The sequence below is a fragment of the Ranitomeya imitator genome, chromosome 4, assembly GCF_032444005.1.
Source record: "Ranitomeya imitator isolate aRanImi1 chromosome 4, aRanImi1.pri, whole genome shotgun sequence".
In the NCBI taxonomy this organism is placed as follows: Eukaryota; Metazoa; Chordata; class Amphibia; order Anura; family Dendrobatidae; genus Ranitomeya; species Ranitomeya imitator.
Window position 1 is genome coordinate 422,022,261 of NC_091285.1, and position 24,260 is coordinate 422,046,520.

The window sequence follows — 24,260 nt, forward strand, 5'->3', positions numbered from 1 at the left end:
GGACATGAGCTAGAATTCATGTGAGAATGACTGTTGACCCTTATTATCATTGAATTAATGTGCAATGACTGCCATTTGTTAACTGGCTGCTGATTAGCTATTGTATCTGTGCTTGTATTTCTGTCCACTATTGTTCTACTTTCTTTGGAAAACAAAGGCACAGTGTTTGAATGTCTGTTAATATGTTGACGCATTGGTGATTTGCAATATGAAGGACAATCTATGCATGTTGTTTGAACACTCCAGCAGTGAGGAATGGCCTCCTTCCACATTCCTCCAAACCTGTGGTGGAATGACTGAATGAGAAGTTGTGTCCTATAAAAAGGAGGATCTGTGTTTCGAGAGACTCTACATTACAGTAGCCATGACATCATGGGTCCAACTGAAGATATATATAGCTGCTTCATTGGCCAACACTGAATCCTCAAAGACGTTTAGAGATTACAGGTTAGGACAATCAGGTCATCTGGCCTCGTACATCAATGGATTCTCATCTTCCTAAGCTTGTCATTTCCCCCTCACTGTGGGGGCCATCCAAAAGTGGGGAGCCACTGGTGGGGATACTCAGCCCTAGAAACAGCTCTAATCCCGGAGAGTCAGCAGAAGGGTGAGACTATGTATTTTGCACCATCTTGGATGTTTGCTGGGACTGTTCTATATGATATTATGTGTTGGTCGTTCAATAAACTATTGCCACACTGTTTTATTCTCACCCTGTGTTGTCTGAGTAGTGTTCTACCCACTGGGAGAGAGAGCAGGTGTTCAGGAGTATGAGCTCTCTTCAATGTAGTCTTTCTAAAGATAGCAAGGCCAGTGGACGAGAGCACCCACTAACCCTGTCTCTCTACAGAATACAAGGTATGAGCAGATCTTCAGAATTGCCCATCTGAGGTTCCCCACAATCAGTTGGGCGTTTGGAAATTTTTGACGCTGGTGGAAACAAGGGTGATTGGGGTGCCACCTCTGAGGATTGTACTGTGTGTGATGTTAAGGTGGAGGAAGAGGAGAAGAGGCCACTTGATGCAGCGCTTGCCATCCACTGGAGCATATGCTCTTTCTGAGCCTCATCTACAAGTTGTACCACTGTACATCTGCCATAGAAAGGGAGTCGAGTAGGCCAGCCAGTAACAGATGTCAGTGGTCTGGATTTGATGAGATGGTGTTTGTTGAGTTGGGCTTTCATTCACATTAGCACCTACCCCACATACACGTCGAACACCAAGCCTATTCCCCCTTCTACCACAACCTTGCTTTTTCCCCACTCATGTTGTAAGTAGCCTTCTCCTCTTATACCCTGCTGTTTAACAACCTTAGACCCCCAGCTGTCAGTCACCTGTCATTAAATGAACAATCACTATTTTTTTTCTTAGATAGTGTGCCTGAATAACACTGTTATGCCTAACGATTTTTAAATGGAAATCTGTCCTTCTGATTTGCCACTGAAACACAGTTTTAGCACAAACGATATGGAGTAGCTAATTAGGCCTTCTGGCTGCAACACTATACTAGGCCTAACAATTTTAAAGTGGAAATCTGGCCTTCTGATTTGCCACTGAAACCAGTTTTTGCACAAATAATTTGGAGTAGTAAATGGGGCTTCCAGAGACAGCCATACAGTTTTGGCACAATCAACTTCGATGCTGAAAGATGGATTTCACACAGGACAGGATCCTATTTATTTAACTGACAAGTTCACTTTCAGCACCAGCACTAGGGAAGGAGCAACCTCTCTGCACTGTGACACTGAGCAAATGGCGCCAGCAAAACAAGATGTCCACTTTTTATATGGCCAGAGACATGTGACTTTGGCAACCAATCACAGAAGACCTTGTGTCATGAAGTTGTGGATGGTTTCTGCGCCCTGATTGGTTGCTGGAATCAACACACATAAAGTTAAAGGGAACCTGTCACTCCCCAGGGCCTATTAAGGTAAAAGAGCCACCTTCAGCAGCACTAAGGCTGCATTCTGTGAAGGAGGCTCTTATGTTTAGTATCCCTCAGAATGCTGAAATAATCACTTTAATTAAATTTTGCGCCATACCTGCATTGCTTCAGGGAGGTATGATTTATCCCTCTCTGAAGCGCCTCACACCGTCCCATCATCCTACCAGGCACCGCCTTCTCTCTGTCTTGTGCTGTCACCGGCGCCTGCACTTTGCAATTATTTCTCGGGCATGCATTGTGCGTGCTGCTCTGGAGCTTACAGCAAGAGATTTAATTAGATCGCGCCTGCGCACAGCGCCAGATTCCCAGCCCCCTCAGTGTAAATACATTATAACACACTGCAGGGTGGGATCTGGGGCCTCCGCTGTGCACAGGCGCGATCTACTTACATCACTTGATGTAAGTTCCAGGGCAGCGCCCACAGCGCATGCCCGAGAAATAATTGCACAGCATGAGCACCGGTTACAGCACAAGACAGAGAGGAGGCGGCGACCGGTGGGATGATGGACGGCTGCGAGGCGCTTGAGTCAGGGAGAAATCATACCTCCCTAACGCAATACAGGTATGGCACGAAATATATAAAAGTGATTATTTCAGCCTTCCTGTGGGTACTAAACATAAGAGCCACAGAATGCAGCCTTAGTGCTGCTGAAGGTGGCTCTTTTACCTTAATAGGTAAAAAAAAGCTAATATTCACTGCTTTCCATGCCCATAATCCCAGGCATGGAGAGCAGTGAGTATTCCGGTAGCTGACCTCAGCATTTGAGGGCATATGGCAGTGATGTCTTTGACTGCTTACACACTGCAGACAGCTGCCAGCATCAGAACAGGACACCGCTGCGAGAGAGCGGAGGGAAGGTAAGTAGAATGGTTTATTTTTTATATGTGTGCAGCATGATGGGGACCATGTATCATTGGATGAGGGGTCATGTATACCTGGATGGGGGCCATGTATAAAATGATGGGGATGAATTGGCCATGTATACCAGGATGGTGAATGAGGACCATGTATGCCAGGATGGGGATGATGGACATGTATACTAGAATGGTGGATGGGGGTCATGTATACTAAGATGGGGATGGGGGGCCATATATAGCAGTATGGGGATGGGGAAGCCATGTTTACCAGGATGGGGGCCATGTATACCAGGATGGGGATGGTGGCCATGTATACCAGGAGGGGGACATTGGCCATGTATACCAGGATGGTGGATGGGAAGAGGAGGGCATATATATACCAGGATAGGGGATATTATCCCTAAAGCAGTGTCAACAACACCTCCCCTCCCATAACAGTGTGTCATGACTCACTCTCACTCTCATGACCACATTTTTTGCTTCAATAATTTTTTTTCTATTTTCTTCCTCTAAAATCTAGGTGTGTCTTATGGTCCAGTGTGTCGGTTAGTCAGAAAAGTACAGTAAATCACTTATGTGTATGCAATTCTAATACTGGAATACTGGTAATAGTGAGTAAATACATTGCTTTCTTAAGAATACAGGACAGATATCTCTGTACTAAGAAGTAAACATTTCTGTGACATACGTGGAAACAAATTTCTATTTACTTGCCACCCCTTGTTTTAATTTAGAGTTTTGCAAACTTCTCCTCAATATATTTTCCAGGTGTAAGCAGTGTGAACCAACTAGGTGGGATGTTTGTAAATGGTCGTCCTCTCCCAACATGCAAAAGGAAAAAGATAATAGAATTGGCTACAAGTGGAGTAAGAGCATGTGAAATCTCCAGGATTTTGCAGGTAATGTTAACTTTGCCTCTTTTCTCATTTATTAGAAACGCCTTAGAGTTGCTTTTACTCCGAAAATAAAGGGTTGTTCGATCTAGAGCAGGGATGTCAAACTCAAATACACAGAGAACCAAAATAAAAAGCTTGCGGGTCAACCATGATATTTATTAAAAAATATCTACAATTGAGGAAGTTTTTCCTTATCATCAAATATAATGATGAACCTTTTTATATGAAAACAAACTGAAAGGTGTTGTCCCACAAGCAAAGTACATTTTAATTAATAGATAATACAGTAGATATTATTAATAGATAAATAAATAAAATAAACACATAATCACAAATAGGGCATACTGGAATAATATCAACCCCTTAACGATACGCCTTTTAATGGCAGCAATTAAGGGTACTTATGCCTCAGCACTGCTTTTTAACGGCACTGAGAAACAAGTGTATAGCATCCCCCAGAGTTTGAATTTCTCTGGGGTCATGGCTACCGTGGGTAGCTGAGACCCCAGAGAACATGATTTGGGTTGGTTTTTACCGTCCCCAGTGTTCCGATCACCGTTATTAACAGAATAATGGAGATGGCAAAAAAAAAAACGATTTTACATTTAATTTCTCTCTCCTCTGATGTGATCGCACATCAGAGGAGAGAGAAATGGGGTACCCCAATCCCCCCAGTACCTCCGTTGTCCCTGCAACTCCGTGAAGTCCCCCGGGCCGCTGGTGTCTTCTTCCAGGAGAAAATGACAAGCGCATGCGCAATGTGCCCGTCAAGATCTGCCGGCCTGCACCCGGCAACAATAGGAAATTTTTTCTATTGGTTAATTTTGATCACTGTGATAGACCCTATCACAGTGATCAAAATAAAAAAAATTGTAAATCAACCCCCCTTCCTTTATTACCCCCTTAGTTAGCTAAAAATAAAAAAAAATGTATTTATTTCCATTATTCCATTAGGGTTAGAGTTGGGCTAAAGTTAGGGTTGAGCTAAAGTTAAGGTTAGGATGGGGCTAAAGTTATGGTTAGGGTTGGGGTTAGGTGACGAGTTCCCACCGATGAACAGGGGGAATCTGGAACCATGTCCTCTGCGGTCTCCCATTCTTCCCCAGCCACAGAGGAGCCTGCTCAGCAGAGACATCGGTCCCAGCATCTTGCTCAAGCTGATGCTGTGTGTCTGGTTACTGCTGCTGTACCTGGTCCAGCTATTGTAACCAGCATTAGTCAGCGGCGAGGAGACGTTCCTGGGACTAAGTCCTGCTTTTTGCCTACCGAGCATGCCCGTGGGACGACCTCTCATTGGAGGTCGGGGGTCACATTCCCAGGTCCTCAACCTGCTCTGATTGGACCACTGGCAAGGTCCTGGAGGGCTGCAACTAGTATAAACTGAAATTGTGTGTGTGTGGATGCATGTATGCTATCTGGTGAAAGCTCCTAATCATCCCCTTCCCTAGCGTTGTTGTATGTGGTTGGGTGTTTGGAGCTGTCTAGGGCTAGTTAAGTGCCATCCAGCACGAGGCATGATCCTACAGCGTCTATTTAACAGCGTTAGCCAGTGCAGAGCCATGCAAAACTAGTATGCTTTGCAATCCCTAGTTAGGGCCATTAGTGGCATCCACCAGAGTGGTGCTGCACACATTCAGGGCACTAAATCTATTAGTATTTAGTTTTCCTTGGCACCACAGGTGCGGCGCCGAGCGCTAGTGTGTCTAGAGGGACTCTAACCCCATGTCCTTGGGGCAGAGACCTGTGACCGAACATTCTGCAGTATTGCTGCTCTGTGATGCAACAGGGTCTGTCTCCTTACATACCAGGTGAAGTTAACCCGAGTGTGTTTCTATTGTACCGCCATCTACTATCCGCCATTACCGAGCAGCAGGTAATATCTCTGCACGGTGGACCCAGGGCTGCGAATGCATCTTATAGCTTTATTTATATTATTTGGTGTGTTCCACCAGCCCTAACTGTTGGGATTATGGTTAGGGGTGTGTTAGGGTCAGTTTTGTGGTTAGGGTTATGGTTAGGGTTAGGATTAGGGTTAGGGGTGTGTTTGGGTTAGGGTTGTGGCTGGGGTTATGGTTAGGGTTGGGATTAGAGTTAGGGGTGTGTTGGGGTCATGGTTGAAGTTAGAATTGGAGGTTCCACTGTTTAGGTACATCAGGGGTGTCCAAATGCGGCATGGCACCACTATTGATTCAAGACAAGTTTGCGTTCAAAAAGTCAAATGGTACTCCCTCCCTTCTGAGCCCTGCCTTGCACTCAAAAAAGAAAAAAAATTGGATCCAAAGTAAATTTTTTGTGAAAAAAGTAAAATGGTTATTTTTTCCTTCCATATTGCATAAGTTGCATAAGTGAAGCACTTGAAGGGTGAATAAACTTCTTGAATGCGGTTTTGCGCAACCTGAGGTGTGCAGTTTTTAGAATGGTGTCACTTTGGGGAATTTTCTGTTATATTGACCCCCCAAACGCACTTCGAATGTGAGATGGTCCCTAAAAAAAGGTTTTGTACATTTTGTTGTTTTGAAAAATGAGAAATCGCTGGCCAACTTTTAACCCTTATAACGTCCTAACAAAAAAATTATGTTTCCAATATTGTGCTGATGTAAAGTTGACATGTGGGAAATGTTATTTATTAACTATTTTCTGCAATATGACTCTCAGAATCAATGGGATACATTGAAGCGTTCTAGAGCTATAACCACATAAAGCGACAGTGGTCAGAATTGTAAAAATTGGCTTGGTCATTAAGTATCAAATTGGATCTGTCACTAAGAGGTTAATATGTTATGTAAGAGCAGTAAAAAGCATAAACATAATAAAGCATGATGCCAACCAAAGTGCCCCCAAACACAGTATGATACCCAAACAGTATATTCTTCCACAGTACGTTCCACATACCCAGTATGATTACCTTACTGTGCCCCCCAGTAAAGTATGGTGACCCAACACAGTATGATGCCTTAACTGTGATCCTCACACAGCCCTCCATACAGTGTAATGGGCCCCACATAGTCCTCCATACAGCATAATGGGCTCCACATAGTCCAACACACAGTATTATGGGCTTCACATAGTGCAACATACAGTAATATGGGCTTCATATTGTTCTCCATAAAGTATAATGGGCACCACTTAGTCCTCCATAAACTATAATGAGCTCCACATAGGCCTACATACAGTATAATGACCCCATGTAGTCCTCCACGCATTATAATGGACCCACACAGTCCTCGATACAGTTAAATGGGCCCCATCTAAAAAAAAGTACACACCTCTCCTCGTTCTCCTGCTGTTCCGGTCTCGGCAGTGAGCACTCTGAAGGTCTTCACTGATCAGCACACCGGGCATGAAATAGTGACATCATTGCGCCTACTGTGCTGACAAATCAGACACAGAGGGTGAATGATAGCAGAGTGGGCATCAGCAGAAGCTGTATCTTCCATCATGGCTTTCAACTGTATTGGCATCAAGGATGCCGATACAGTTGAAAGTGTGTTGTCACAGGCCAATTATAATCATCATGCGGGCCAAATTTGCCCCGAGAACCAGAGTTTGACATCTGTGATCTAGAGATAACATTTATGTCACCTGTTCTAACACATGAGGTGGTCTACACAGTACAGTTATTTAGGCACTTTCTGACACATGACATACTATTACTTCACATTTCAGGTTGCTGCATTTGAACCAGTCTCAGAAGCTGAGACTCCATTATTGCTGGCAGGCAGGTGATGGCTGTGCTAGCCAGACATCATCTGCCTCTAAGCTGAGTGCTGTCCACTTCTGTTAAATCTGTCAATTTCTTACATCGACACTTACAGTATGAGGCCTGGATTGGGACATTACAAGCAGCTATTGGCCCCCTCGTGATTGTATCTTATGGTGCCAAGTGGTTGCTATGGCAGCTGGGTCTGGTGAACACTGGCATGGTGGTACTTCTATGAAGACCAGCCAATGGCATTCAAAGGAGCTCGTGATTTTTACTATATATTGCAATGCTGCTGTATTACAATATATAGCTCAAATTTAGGGATGAGCGAACCTGTGAAAGTTCGGGTTCTGGTACTCGACCCGAACTTTAGTCCAAAATTTGGTTCGGGTACCAGAACTATTCCCAAACTTGAACCAGAACTCACAATCAATTGAAAACAATAAGGACCCGACTTTTGAGCTGCAAAATATTTTCCCTCTCTTTTCCCCCGGAACTCCGAACTTTGCTACAGACTTCTGGGAAAAGTCTGTGTTCGGTGTTTAGCACCAGACACAAACTGTCCTGTATGAACCCCAAACTTTGGAGTTCGGGTTCACTCATCTCCCTAAGTGCACTAAAAAATTAAGAAAAAATATATATATTGTGGTAGTCCAGCTCACTCAGCGGTACAAGGAGGTGGAAAACAGGAACTCTGTCTCTGTAAATCTAATCTTGGTTTATTAGACAGATGGCATAAACCAACATGAACGAAACAAATAAACACAGCCCTTCAGGCAAAACAGGAAATAAGAAAAACAAAACTAAATGCTGTAACACAGTCCATATGTTTGCGGGGAGCTGCCTGCTCTGCAGCAACACAGGGATAGTACAGGTTCAGTCTTTCTTCCTCAGGACACAAACAGCAGGAGATCCTCTATCCAGCCCTACTGAACCAAGACTGCCTCAAGAGTCCAGCTATTTAAGCCCCAGACAACTCCCTGGAATGGAGAAAAGGTGGACAACCTCCTACCCACTCTATGCTCTATGGTTAACCACAAAAACCCAGCCCATTATGTAAATTAGCTGTTAACCCCTTGCTGCACTTAATGTGGTGAAAGAAAATCTATAGGTTTCACATCACTGACGCCATTAAGCGCAGTAAAACATATCACCTGGGCATTCTTCCCCTTCCTTTCTCTCATCCATCTCAGGGGCACATGATCTGACCCTAGCCTGAACTTCCTGCCTGACAGGTAGTATTTCAGGGAGTCAATTGCCCACTTGCTGCCTAAGCACTCTTTTTCTCCGATAGCATAGTTCTTTTCACAGGAGGAGAGTTTTCTACTCAGTTATAGGACTGGATGTTCATCCCCATCTATCTCCTGGGACAACACAGGTCAAACCACAATGTAGGAGGCGTCCCTCTGGAGCACGAACTCCTTAGTGAAATCCAAGACTGGCTGTCTGCACAGGGTGAGTTTCAACTCCTGGAATACCATCTTTGCTTCAGAGGACCATTTGGCCATCAACGTCTTTGTGTCCTTGAGAAAATCAGTCAGGGGGTGGCTGTCATGGCAAAATTCAGGTTAAATCACCGATAGTATCCCACAAATCCCAGAAACGCCCTGACTTGCTTTTTGGAGACCGTTTGTGGCCACTTTTGGATTGTCTCCACCTTGTCTATTTGTGAATTTACACTGCTCAAAAAATAAAGAGAACTGGAACAACCTCACTGACGATTTCCTTCGAAAACTTTGCTCAAGTGTATCTAAAAGTGATGCTAATTTGAAGGCAAAGGTGGTCAAATTCAATATTGATTTGATTTAGATTTCTCTTTAGTTCATTGCTATGAACACTCCGATTTTTGAAAGCATTCTTACTGTGCAGCATTTTTCTACACCTGCTTAAAACTATTGCACAGTCCTGTATGTATAGTATTAATCATTTTCCTCTTCATTACTAATTAATCAGTTTAGGAACATTGAAAAACACAGATCGCGATACAGAGGACTAAATGAGTCAAAATTATTTTGCCTTTTTTCTTTTGTAATTAATTTGGTTTAGATAATAAACACTGTTCAAAAAAATAAAGGGAACACTTAAACAACAGAATATAACTCCAAGTAAATCAACCTTCTGTGAAATCAAACTGTCCACTTAGGAAGCAACACTGTTTGACAATCAATTTCACATGCTGTTGTGCAAAATGGAATAGACAACAGATGGAAATTATTGGCAATTATCAAGACACACTCAATAAAGGAGTGGTTCTGCAGGTTGGGGACCACAGACCATATCTCAGTATCAATGCTTTCTGGCTGATGTTTTAGTCACTTTTGAATGTTGGTTGTGCTTTCACACTCGTGGTAGCGTGAGACAGACTCTACAACCCACACAAGTGGCTCAGGTAGGGCAGCTCATCCTGGATGGCACATAAGTGCGAGCTGTGGCAAGAAGGTTTGCTGTGTCTGTCAGCGTAGTGTCCAGAGGCTGGAGGCACTACCAGGAGACAGGCCAGTATACCAGAAGACGTGGAGGGGGTTGTAGAAGGGCAACAACCCAGCAGCAGGGCCACTACTTCAGCCTTTGTGCAAGGAGGAGAACTGCCAGAACCCTGCAAAATGACCTCCAGCAGGCCACAAATGTGCATGTGTCTGCACAAACGGTTAGGAATCAACTCCATGAGGATGGCCTGAGTGCCCGACGTCCACAGATGGGGGTTATGCTCACAACCCAACACCGTGCAGGATGCTTGGCATTTGCCACAGAACACCAGGATTGGCAAAGAGTCTGGAGACACCGTGGAGAGCGATCTGCTGCCTGCAACATCCTTCAGCATGACCGGTTTGGCAGTGGGACAGTAATGGGGTGGGATGGCATTTCTTTGGAGGGCCGCACAGCCCTCCATGTGCTCGCCAGAGGTAGCCTGACTGCCATTAGGTACCGAGATGCTGGTGTTTTTGGCCCTGGGTTCATCCTAATGCAGGACAGTGCCAGACCTCATGTGGCTGGAGTGTGTCAGCAGTTCCTGCAAAATGAAGGCATTGAAGCTATGGACTGGCCTGCCCATTCCCCAGACCTGAATCCGATAGAACACATCTGGGACATCATGTCTCGCACCATGCACCAACATCACATTGCACCAGAGACTGTCCAGGAGTTGGCGGATGCTTTAGTCCATCCAGGTCTGGGAGGAGATCCCTCAGGAGACCTTCTGCCGCCTCATCAGGAGCATGCCCAGGTGTTGTAGGAAGGTCATACAGGCACGTGGAGGCCACACACACTACTGAGCATCATTTCCTTGTCTTGATTCATTTCCACTGAAGTTGGATCAGCCTGTAACTTCATTTTCCACTTTGATTTTGACCATCATTCCAACTCCCAACCTCCGTGGGTTATTATTTGTGATTTATGTTGATAATTTTTAGGTATTATTGTTCTCAACACATTCCACTATGTAATGAATAAAGATTTACAACTGGAATATTTCATTCAGTGATACCTAGGATTTGGGATTTTAGTGTTCCCTTTATTTTTATGGAGCAGTGTATTTTGCCCCTCCCTACTATGTAGCACAAGTATTTTGCCTCTTATTTCCCCAGGGTGCACTTCTTTGGATTTATGGTGAACCCTCACTTACTCAGTGCATCAAGTACCACCTGGTACTTCCACAGGTAACTTCCCCAATATGGGCTGAAGATCACAATGTCATCCAGAAAAGCAGCGACATACTTTTTATGATAGGCACTGGACCATGGCCCTCTGGAATGTAGCTGGGGCTCCTTGTAGTCCGAACGGCATCCAGGTATACTGGAAGCACCTGTCAGGTGTAGAGAAGGCAGTCTTCTCTACAGGCACTTGGGGACAGGGGAATATGCCAGTACCCTTTTGTTTGGTTCAGGGTGCTAATATATCTGGCTGGAACTAGCTTCTCAATGAGCTCATCAACTCGGGGGAATCGGATAGTTGTCTAACTTGGACATCTCATTTAGCTTCCTGTAGTCATTTCAGAATTACCACTGTCTGTCCAGCTTCGGCACAAGGATAATAGAGCAGGACCAGCCGCTCTTTGTCTCCTCAATGCCACCCAGGATCAACATTCTCCTTACCACCTTGGAGATCACCTCACGGCGGGCTTCGGGAATCTGATATGGCTTTTAGTTCACTCTCACATGCGGTTCCGTCAAAATTTCACGCTCTGCAACCTGTGTACATCCTGGTAACTGCGTAAACAGATCCCGATTCTGCTGAAGCAACTCACAGCACTGTTGTTTCCAGCTGATCCCTGTCTCGCCACAGTTTCAGCAGGCTAATGTACACCTGTTATGGCATCCTTCTCCATGGTTGATGGACCTCGTAGTTGACGTCACTCAACTTTCCAACCAATTCGTATGGCCCTTGCCACTTAACCAGGAATTTACTTTTCACCGTGGGGATCAAAATCAACACCCGGTCTCCAGGGCTAAACTGTCTCAGTCTTCCCAACCGATTGTAGACTCTCGCATGGGCCTCTTGTGCTTGAAGGAGGCTCTCCATCACAATTGGCATTATGTTCACGATCCTGTCTTGCATTTGGGCAACATGTTCGATAACACTTCGGTGGGGACTCTGCTTCCTAGGTCTCCTTTGCAATGTACAGAAGTCCCCCATGGTGCCTTCCATATAGCAGCTTGGAAGGCAAGAACCCCGTAGAGGCCTGTGGGACTTCTTTAATGGAGAACTGAATGTACAGTAACAGGCAATCTCAGTCCCAGCCATCCTTCTCTATGACCTTCTTCAGCATAGACTTCAAGGTCTTATTGAACCTTTCCACGAGTCCATCTGTCTGGAGGGCCTTACATATGTCTCCCATTACCTTGTACATGAACGGTGTTCCTTGGTTTCTCAGAATTTCCCTGGGTAAGCCCATCTGGGAGAAAATATGGACTAGCTCTCCAGCTATACTGCTGGCTGTGGAGTTCCTCAGTGGTACCGCCTCCGGGTACCGTGTTGCATAGTCTATGACTACCAAGATGTATTGGTTGCCTCTGGTGGACTTAACTAAGGGTCCTGCAAGGTCAATGGCAATTCGGTCAAATGGGACCTCTATACTGGGTATCGGAGCTAGGGGAGTACTGGAGTGGGAAATGGGAGCAGTTAACTGACCTGTAGGACAGGACCAACAATAATCAACAATCTCTCAGTGACACCCAGGCCAGTAGAATCTGTGAAGGACCCGCTCTTGCATTTTATCTATGCCCAGATGCCCCCCCAAGACATGAGAATGTGCCAGGTCTAGTGCCCTATGTCTATAAGGTTCCAGGACTAACAGCTGCTCTAACACCCTCACTGTTTTTTGACCTGTTGAAGCAATTCCTTATTCATTGCAAAGTAAGGGAATCTGGTGTCAGACCCTGGCTCTTGGGCAAACTCATTTATCACAGTCACATTTTCAAATGCCCCTTTTAGGGTAAGATCCCGCATTTGAGCAGTCCCAAAATTTCCCCCAAAAACCTCCAGATCAGGAATCTCAGTGTTACTGTTCACCGTCTCATCCTCATCACCAGCCAGGACACACAAGGTGAACTCATCCACCTCCGACTGCGATGGCATTTCATCAGAGTTGACCTGGCTCCTGTCTAAGACACTTGGTATCGTCGCCTCCCACCATAAGTCCCAGAACAGACTAAAGTCCCGCTCTATCATCACAGAGTGTAGCAAGTCGGTAACCATCCCGACCTCATGGGTCTCAGCCCCAGTTTGTTTTTATAGACACTCTGGCAAAAGGGTAGTCCTTGGCATCTTCTTGAATACAGTGACACCCACATGTTTCCCTGGGATCAACTGGTGGGGAAGTGTGGCTCTTATCAGGGTCACCAAACTCCCTGAGTCCAATAGTCCTGAAACCTGTTATGACCTGGTGGTTAGGAGCACCCGACCTGATAGTTAAACTCATACAGGACGAGCTCTGGGATGTGGGAGCTCTGCTGACCGCAAGCCCTAATCCTATCGCACACACTAGAAATAGCCGTGGAGCGCTCCTGACGCTCCCTATGCGCCTCGTCACAGCCTAAGAGCTAGCTAGCCCTAGAGAAGAAAATAAAGCCTACCTTGCCTCAGAGAAATTCCCCAAAGGAATAGGCAGCCCCCCACATGTAATGACTGTGAGTAAAGATGAAAGTCACAAACGCAGAAATGAGATAGGTTTCAGCAAAGGGAGGCACGACTTACTAAATAGACAGAGGATAGGAAAGGAATCTTTGCGGTCAGCACAAAAACCTACAAAAGACCACGCAGAGTGTCTCCATCACATCAGGAGATTATCTCCCTATTAGTCATTCCTGAGGGGATTGATGAGGTCATGTTGGGGATACCATGGCTTCGCTATCATTCTCCTCATATAGAGTGGTCCTCTGGGAGAATTTTGGGATGGAGTAAATCCTGCGAGGGTAGATGTCAGAGGGAGTGCGTTCAGGTTGCTACAAAACAGGTACCCGCAGATCTTTCCTCTCTCCCCAAGCACTATTGGCCCTATGCAGACGTGTTCTCCAAAAGAGCCGCGGAGACCCTTCCGCCTCACCGCCCCTATGACTGTCCTATTGACCTCTTGCCTGGTGCTGAGCCTCCCCGGGGTCGAGTCTATCCGTTATCTCTCCCGGAGATGGAGGCAATCTCTCAGTACATCCAAGAGAATCTGGCAAGAGGATTCATTAGGAAGTCAGTGTCACCTGCAGGGGCTGGGTTCTTCTTTGTACAGAAGAAGACTGGAGACTTACATCCATGCATAGACTACAGGGGTCTTAACGCCATCACCGTTAAGAACAAGTACCCATTACCCCTGATATCTGAGCTTTTTGATAGGCTACGGGGAGCAAGGGTATTTACAAAATTAGATCTGCGGGGTGCTTACAACCTGATTCGCATCCGTGAGGGGGACGAATGGAAGACGGCTTTTAACACCAGGGATGGGCACTATGAATATCTGGTGATGCCCTTCAGGCTCTGTAATGCCCCAGCCATTTTCCTAGACTTTGTGAAAGATATCTTCCGGGATATGCTCACCACCTCGGTCGTAGTCTATCTGGATGATATTCTCATCTACTCTCCAGATATTGACTCCCATCGGAGAGATGTTCGTAAAGTCTTCGACCTCCTACGGGCAACCTCCCTCTATGCCAAGTTGGAGAAGTGTGTGTATGAGCAGGAGTCCTTGCCTTTCCTTGGTTATATCATCTCTGCCCAGGGTTTGGCTATGGATCCTGCCAAGCTACAGGCTGTGATGGACTGGCAGGAACCCCATTCACTTAAAGCGGTGCAGCGCCTTATGGAGTTCATTAACTACTATCGTCAGTTCATCCCACACTTCTCAACTTTGGTAGCTCCCTTGGTTGCCCTCACAGAGAAGGGAGCAAATCCAAAGTTGTGGTTAGAGGATGTCTCCAAGGCCTTCCTTTCAGTTAAATCACACTTTGCTAGCGCTCCCATTCTACATCGCCCCGATGTAGATAAGCCATTTATCATGGAGGTGGATGCCTCATCCGTTGGTGCTGGAGCAGTCCTTTTCCATAAGGATGCTCAAGGTCGGAAGCATCCTTGCTTCTTCTTCTCTAAGACCTTCACACCGGCAGAGAGGAATTATTCCATCGAGGACAGGGAGTTGCTAGCCATGAAGTTGGCTTTTTCAGAATGGAGACATCTCTTGGAGGGAGCTCGCTTTCCCTTCCAGGTTTTCACTGACCACAAAAACTTGGTTTATTTACAGACAGCCCAGCGACTGAATTCTCGCCAGGCTAGATGGTCCCTGTTCTTCTCCCGGTTTCATTTTACTCTTCATTTTCTCTCCGGGGAGAAGAACATTCGCACCGATGCTCTCTCCCGCTCCGTAGTGTCATCTGAGGAGGAGGAGGAGCCTCGGCTTATTGTCCCTTCTGAGAGCCTGAGACCTGTAGCTCGGTTTCGATCAGTGCCCCCGGGCAAGACTTTCGTGCCAGCGAATTTATGACCGGAGGTTCTCTCTTGGGCTCACTCATCCAGAGTGGGTGGGCATTTTGGGACCAAAAGGACATCCGAGCTTTTGGCGAGAACCTATTGGTGGCCGCATATGGCCCGTGATGTTGGGGACTGTATTCGGGCGTGCGTTTCCTGCGCCCAGAATCGGTCTCCTCGGCAACGGCCTGCTGGGTTGCTTTACCCTCTATCGGTGGCAGACAGGCCCTGGGAAATGATTGGGTGGACTTCGTGGTGGGCTTACCCAAGTCGCGTAGCTGTACCGCTATCTGGGTTGTCACCGCCCATTTCTCTAAGATGGTGCACTTGGTGCCGTTTCCACGGTCACCTTCTGCACGGGCCTTGGCGGCGTTATTCATTAAGCACATTTTCCGTTTACATGGTATGCCTGATAAAATTGTCAGCGATCGGGGTCCCCAGTTCATGTCTCGGTTTTGGAGAGAGCTCTGCCGTTTACTCAGCATAGAATTGAACCTCTCCTCTGCATACCATCCCGAGACGAATGGGTTGGTGGAGAGGACCAACCAGACTCTGGTGACATACTTGCGACATTTTGACTCTGCTAGGCAGGATGACTGGGCATCTTTGCTACCTTAGGCGGAATTTGCCTTGAACAACGTCGTAGCCGATTCCACTGGTCAGACTCCTTTTCTCCTTAATTACGGCCAGCATCCGCGTGTCCCTGTGCCCATGCCCGTGTCATCCACTGATTCTAGGGTGGCAGACTGGGCGGTGGAGGCACGTGACATCTGGGACCGCACACAGGATGCCATCCGGGCCTCCAAGGAGACAATGAGGGTTTCGGCTGATACACACCGGCGCCCTGCTCCGACCTTTGCTCCTGCCGACTTAGTGTGGCTCTCCGCCCGTAACATCAGGCTGCGAGTTGAGTCCACTAAGTTTGCTCCTCGCTACATTGGCCCATTCAAGGTTCTGGAACAGGTCAACCCTGTGGTCTACCGTTTGGCTATTCCTCCACGCCTTGGTATCACCGATACTTTTCACATTTCCCTCTTAAAGCCCGTTCATTTGTCCCGGTTTTCTGAGTCATCTGCCGGGACATCAGGTTCATCCACGGATGAGTTTGAGGTGAATGCTATCGTGGGGTGCAAGGTGGTACGTGGCAAGAAATTTTATCTGGTGGACTGGAAGGGTCACGGTCCAGAAGATAGAACCTGGGAGCCTATGGAGAACATTCGGGCTCCGCTGCTCATTGCAGCTTTTGAGCGTAGCGAGGCACAAGGAGGGGGAGGCCCGAGGAGGGGGGTAATGTTAGGAGTCGAGTTTCCTCTGCTGCACAGGGGGAATCGCGATCCGTGTCTGCTGCGTTCTCCCATTCTGCATCGGCCGCAGTGGAGCCTGCTCAGCGGAGACGACGGTCCCAGCGTCTCGCTGGGACTGATACTGTGCAAAGGGTTACTGCTGCCTCTCCAGGCTCTGCTATTGTACCCTGCACTGATCTGCGGTGAGCAGGCGTTTCTGGGACTAAGTCCTGCTTTGCACACACTGAGCATGCCCAGGGTAAGATCTCTCAGTGGAGATCAAGGGTCACATGCTCAGGTACTGCAGCAACTTCCATTGGATCTTCTTGGAAGGTCCTGTAGGTGCTAGGACTAAGTCCTGCTTTGCACACACTGAGCATGCCCAGGGCAAGATCTCTCAGTGGAGATCTAGGGTCACATGCTCAGTACTGCAGAAACTTCCATTGGTCCTTCTAGGAGGGTCCTGTACGTGCTGCAACTATTTAAGGCTCGCATGGCCGCACGGCCATGCGCTAGTATCTTTCTATGTTATGTGCTTTGCGCCAGTGTGGTCATGTGTTTGTATGTGTTCAGGGAGCCGGCTGAAATAAGCCCCTAGAATGCTGGCACCTTCGGCGAGGAGATTGTGTTTGTGTGTATTCAGGGACCTGGCTGAAATAAGCCCCTAGAATGCTGGCACCTCCGGCGAGGAGTTTTGTGTGCATGCATGACCACGGACTGCTCTCATTTGGGTAGTTAGCCTGTGCCTCTGTGAAAGTCTAACAGGGCACAGAGCTTTGCTTTCTTGGCTGCTCTGTGAAGCTAACAGAGCTGGTTCTTACCGCCATATAGTACCGCCATTTACTTAGCAGCAGGTTCTTTCCTGCACGGTGGATCCTGGGTTGCGAACACACCAATCCCATCTAATAAATATATTTGGTGCGTTCCGCCAACCCTAACACCCAGTTATGAATCCTTTGGGCTCTGGCAGACATTGTGACCCCTGAGTGTGCCAATATCAGTTTTTAACTTGGCATATTCCTGTGCATCTTGTAAGACCAAATCATAATAAGCCTTCTGTGGTTTGCCAGTCAGATAGGGGGCAAGCATCTCCGCCCATTGCTCTGGTGGCAGCTTCTCACGCTCTGTAGCCCACTCGAACACAGTCAAAAATGCCTCTACATCATCATCCGGCATCATTTTCTGCATTGCTTATCTTACTGCCTTCCAGATGTATGTGTCATCACCTGGACTTGTGGAATGAGCTTCTGGTCTCCCATGAACAGCCTCGTCATGCAACGCAATCTTCTGCTGCTGCTGCATCTGCTGGATAAGCAGCTTACTTGTCTTCTGATGTGCCAGCTGTTGTTGCTGCTGCACGTACACCAGATACTTAATCAGGTCCTACATCCTGTCTGTCGTCTTCTGGCTTATGGCCATCTTTACCTAGGACATGTGGTTTGACCACAGCTGCTACTGGTGTTCCTGGAACATTGCCCGCATTCAAAAAAACACTTGTGGTAGTCCAGCTCACTCAGTGGTACACGGAGGTAGAAAACAGGAACATTGTCTATTTAAGTCTTCTGTTTGTTTATTCCATCTGTCTAATAAACCAACATGAAGAGAAAATCTAAACATTGCCCTTCGGTCAAAACAGGAGAAAAAAATGCTGTAACACAGTCCATATGTTTGCGGGGAGTTACCTGCTCTGCAGCAACACAGGGATAGTACAGGTTCAGTCTTTCCTACTCTGGACACAAACAGCAGGAGATCCTCTCTCCAGCCCTACTGAACCAAGACTGCCTCTAGAGTCCTGATATTTAAGCCCCAGACCACTCCCTGGGGTGGAGATAAGGTGGACAACCTCCCACCCACTCTATGGTTGTCCACAAAAACCCAGCCCATTATGTACATTAGCTGTTAACCTCTCACAGCACTTAGTGTGCTGGAGGAAAATCTCTGGGTTTCACATCACTGAAGCCATTAAGCACAGTGAAACATATCCCCCATTAAAATAAGGAAGTAAAAAAATAAACATATTGGTGTTCTCCACATCGGTAAGTCTGATTTGTCAAAAATACAAAATTATTTAACCTGATCAGTAAACAGCATAAGAAGAAAATAAATGAAAACACCAGAATTGCATTTTTTGGTAGCTGCAATACAGTAAAAATTACACTAAGAAGTGATGAAAACATCATATTTACCTGAAAATGGTAAAAATATAAACATCAGCTCATGGTTCATAAAAAGGCCTTGCACAGCTCCATGGATTGAAAAATTCAAATGTTACAGTACTCAGACAATGGCGACAAAAGTGATTTTTTTTACGAATTTCTCTCAAAATTAATATGCAACTTTGGTATCAACATATTCTTACTGACCTGTAGAATCATGTTCCCAGGTCATTTTACTGAACAATGAAAGCCATAACATTAAAACCCAAAACACAATTATGGAATTGCAAGTTCATTTCCGATTAATTTTTTTTCCTGTTTTCCAGTAAAATGAAGAGTAAAATCAATAATATCAATCAAAACTACAACGTGTCCCATAAACAAACAAGCCATCATACAGCAATGTAGACAGAAAAATAATAAAGTTATGGCTTTTAAATTTTGTATATTTTGTTGTCAGTACTCTTCCAAGTTCAAGTGAGAGGTAGGATGCATTAGACAGCAGGTGATCAGTCAGTTCTTAAAGAAAAGATGTTGGGAGCAGGAGAAATTGGGAATTGTAAGGATTTGAGCAATTTTGACAAGTGACAAATTGTGATGCATTGACTACTGTGTCAGAACATCTCCAAAATGATTTTGTTGATTTGTCGGTATTTAGAGGTTATTAGCTTCCAAAGTTGGTCCAAAGAAGGACAACCAATGACATGATGATATTCTTGGGTGACCAATGCTCATTGATGTTTACAGGGAGCGAGGACTGACCTCTTTAAACTAATTTCACAAAAAGTGTTAATGTAGCTCAATTTGTAAAAAGTAAATGCTGACTATGATAGAAAGTTGACTGTGTGTATTACTGCTTGCAAGCCAATAAGTTAGAGTGTTTATGCTCATCCCTACACAAAGAGCCAAAAGGGCTTACAAGAGCAAAATGAGTTGAAAGTAGATCCTAGAGCAAAAGAAAGAGACAATCTGCTTACACTTTCTTTTATGTCACGCGCATTGCTAGATGCGTGGCTAGATGCATGTCCACTTTCCTGTCAGCAGAGGAAGTGTGGCATTCATATAGATATCGTTTAGACACATACCACCAGTCTAAACATGATTGTTGACCAAGTAAACTGTTACTAATTTTTCTTAGCTCCAGTGTCGTATTTTCACCCATGTCCTCCCTGTTCAATATTCCACTTTGTGTATCTCAGGTAACCTGGGGAACTCCTCTGACATCATCACTTTTAAGTTCCAAACCAGCAGAGGTTAGATGATTGAGTATTTAGTAGCATTGTTCTCAATTGCCTCAATTTTGTCAAGAATTTGTTTCTGCCTACTTGGCTCAGTGTCAGACAGGTGTATAATCATCCAAGTGTGCTACTCCTGTCTTCCTACAGACAGTATTATTTCTAAACTCATTCCAACTTGCTAGGTGTTGTAATCTCCACCTACCTCTCAGAGTGCAAGTTACCAACTCCTCACGTCTGTTCTTGGTCATGTTTACATTTGATCTCTTCAAGCCAGGTCATGCATCTCTCAAGCAAGTCTCCAGTTTGCCTGTACTAAACTGCTTTCCTGCGGTTAACAATTTCCTTGCTCATAGTATGCATACAACATTATTAACCATTAACTTAATGCAAGATACCATAGTGCATTTCTGTGATTTACTTCTTCCCTGCCAGAAGATTCCAGATTCTTATGCAATTACTGTTACTGCCTGTATCCACACTCTTGGCTCTACTTCACTTGTTTGTCTGCAATTCTGCATAACCTGCTGTCCTAGTCCTCGCTGATCCATGTGTCATGCTACTACACTAACCCTTTCAGCCTGTGCTGCTCATTCAGAATTGAACTTGGAGACCTTAACAGATTACCCAAGTGATGATTTTGAAAGGTGCAGTGACATTATTGCCCTTACAACTATATGAGGACTTACCCAGTTTTCTTATACAACTTGCTGTGAGCCAATGGAGGTGGTTCAGGCTATGTGTGACCTCTTCGTTCGTATGGATGCATTGCCTCAAACTCCTGCTGTTTCGCAACCAATTCCTCAACACCTGACACAGCCACCCTCTTAATAGGGACAATTATTATTATTATTTATTGTTATAGCACCATTTATTCCATGGCGCTTTACATGTAAGGAGGGGTATACATAATAAAAACAAGTACAATAATCTTAAACAATACAAGTCATAACTGGTACAGGAGGAGAGAGGACCCTGCCCGCGAAGGCTCACAATCTACAAGACAATCTACAATTGGGACCTTCTTCTTGGGAAACATCTCCTTATCTGTCTGCCGGAAGAAATTGTCGTTGGCCAAAAAATACCGTTGCCTCACTGAAGGACTATGTCTCTATTGCGGTTCAAGAAGACCAACTATGCCTGCAATGTCCTAAACCCCAGACCAAAAAGGACAACTTCAGACCCTAGATGGAAAATGAGGGATGACATTGGGGTTAATTCTATCTTCCACTAAAGTCAAGCATCTTTATTATCTTTAATTGCTCTGAGTTTTTGGGACAAGCTTTTATTGATTCTGCAGCAGAGAACTTTGTTGATCTCTCTGACTAACCAGAAAAATTAAAATTTCCAGTTGTTTGTTTGTTTGCAGATGCCTTTCAAACTAGTCTCCACTAATTCAATTCCTGGTGGTAGTGGACCTTAAAGTGTCCAATTCTGGACTGAAAAGTTAACTCTTTATATTTCTTGTTGAGGACATTTTCTTTGTGTAATTTCTGCTTTTTTATGGACTGATGCTTTGGGGATTTCAGTGGCTAAGGCTACATGCTCCAGTTATTGATTGGTTTTCTGACCAGATTGCATCCTTCAAAAGTGTCTTAAAACTCTATGTAAAACAACTAAAACTCTGCTTTGTCTCCATTTCACCCAACTTGCCTAATCCTTTTGCAGATGTCTTTCTAAGCTGAAGGGAAAGATGCTACTTCCATATACAGTCATGGTCAATAGTGTTGTCATCCTTGAAATTATTCCAGGAAATTGACTGCAATTACACGTTTTGTTATACATATATCTATTTTCATTCTGTGTATTGGAACAATACAAAAAAAATTAAAAAAAGGCAAATTAGATATAATTTCACACAAACTCAAAAAATAAGCCAGACAAAATTGTTGGCACCTTTCCAAAATGCTGGGTAAACAACTGTCCCTGGTGTGCAACGTAATCAAGAATTTTATAACCCATGTCACAGTAGCCAAAATCCTTCTGGGAAAGCGTCTTGTGGACAGATGAGACCAAGATAGTGCTTTTTGGTAAAAGCACATCATCCTACTGTTTACCAAAAATGGAATGAGTCCTAGAAAGAAAAGAACACAGGACCCACAGACAAATACGGTGGAGGTTCAAATATGTTTTGGGATTGTTTTGCTGCCTCTGGCACTGGGTGTCTTTACCGTGGCAAGGCAAGGCATCATTAAATCTGAAGATTATCAAAGAATTTTTGTCACAATGTAGTGGCCGGTGTCAGAAAACTTGGTTTGCTTCCAAAGTCATGAGTCTTCCAGCAGGACAATGACCCCAAATATACTTAAAGAAGCACCCAGAAATTGATGGAAACAAAGTGCTGGAGAGTTCTGAAGTGACCACCAATGAGCCCGGATCTAAATTCCATTGAACACCTATGAAGAGATCTTAAAATTGCTGTTGGGAGAAAGCACCCTTCAAATAAGAGAGACTTGGGCCAGTATTCAAAAGATGAGGAGTCCAAAATTCAATTTGAACATTGTAAAAAGCTTGTCGATGGTTGTAGGAGGCGATTGATTGCTGGTTTTTATTCAAAGGGTTGTGCAACTAAATATTAAGGTGAGGGTGTCAACAATTTTGTATGGTCCATTTTATTATATTTATTTATTTTCTCAATTGCTTCCAAACATTTATTTGTTTTATTTCTATGTAGAATACTGCTATTCTTCAAGACTATTTTCCAATTTTGTACGTAGTGTTTTCCTACTCCACCATACCTCTAGACCTCTAGATATTTTCCTATTTTCTTTACACTACCATGTGGAGGGGAGGGGGAGCCGCATATTCATCACTGTAATAGGCCGTACCACGTGACCGCATATTCATCACTGTAATAGGCGGTACCACGTGGGGCGCACAGGGGCTGGGAGGGGGTTGGGAACAGGGATCTTTTTTTTAAACACCAAAAAAAAAAAAGATTTTTCATATCTTCTCTTCAGCGAATGCTGCTGAAGAGAAGAAATGAATGGCGGCTTCAGCACCACACTGGGGGGACAGCGCTTACTGTAACGCTGTCTCCTGCACGGCACACGGACTGCTCACAGACAGCATCCGTGTGCGGTACATGTTTTACATGGACCCATTGACTTTAATGGGTCCGTGTAATACGTGTGCTCCCACGAACACTGACATGTCTCCGTGTTATCCAAACGGACACGCGGTCCGTGAAAACACGCTGACATGTACAGAGACACATTGATTTTAATGTGTCTACGTGAGTCAGTGTCTCTGGTACGTGAGGAAACTGTCACCTCACGTACCGGAGCCACTGACGTGTGAAACCGGCCTTAAAGAGGGAGATGAATGGAAGACTGCATTCCATACCCATGTTATTATGAATATCCAGCTTTGGCTATATGTTCCAGCACTTTGATAATAAAATATACAATCATAGAATGGTAGAGTTGCAAGTGACCTCCTGGGTCATCTGGTCCAAACCCTGCTCAATAAAGGATTCACTAAGGCTACGTTCACATTTGCGTTGCATCGGGCGCAGGTTCGGCGACACATAGCGACGCATGCATCATGCGCCCCTACATTTAACATGGGGGCGCATGGACATGCATTGTCTTGCGTTTTGTGACGCATGCGTCATTTTTGGCGCAAGCGTCAGAGCGCAGAGAACGCTGCATGTTGCATTTTTTTGCGTCCAAAATCAAGCCAAAAATGGACGCATGCATCACAAAACAATGCGTTTTTGCATGCGTTTTGCATGCGTTGTGCGTTGCGTCGCCGACGCAACGCCCAACAACGCAAATGTGAACGTAGTCTAAATCAACCCAGACAGCTGTCTGTCCAGCCTCTATTTGAAGACTTCTAGTGAAGGCGAACTCACCACCTCTTGCTACAGCCTGTTCCACTTATTGATCACCCTCACTGTCAAAGAGTTTCTCCTAATATCTAATCTGTCTCCTCCCATTCAGTTTCATCCCATTGCTTCTAGTCTTTCCTTTTGCAAATGAGAATAAAGCTGATCCCTCTACATCGTGACATCCCTTGAGATATTTGTAGTCAGCTATTAAGTCTCCTCTGTGTCTTCACTTTTGCAAACTAAACATTCCCAAATCCTCTAACCGTTCTTCATACAACATTGCTTGCAGACTGATCACCATTATGGTCACTCTTCTCTGAACTTTTTAAAAATGAAAGATAGATTTCAAATGACACTGTGGAAGGAACACAGTATATAGATATAGTATAAATAAAAATTGATCAAT

At 45.1% G+C, this 24,260-nt stretch overlaps 1 protein-coding gene across 1 annotated transcript in view; it reads left to right on the forward strand.

Annotated features, from left to right (window-relative positions):
• Positions 1–24,260, forward strand: part of PAX4 (paired box 4) — a 215,832-nt gene that overhangs the window by 42,023 nt on the left and 149,549 nt on the right. Inside the window, exon 2 of the mRNA XM_069765445.1 lies at positions 3,571–3,701. Coding sequence (XP_069621546.1) covers positions 3,571–3,701 — 131 coding nt within the window. The remainder of the gene's footprint in view (positions 1–3,570; positions 3,702–24,260) is intronic.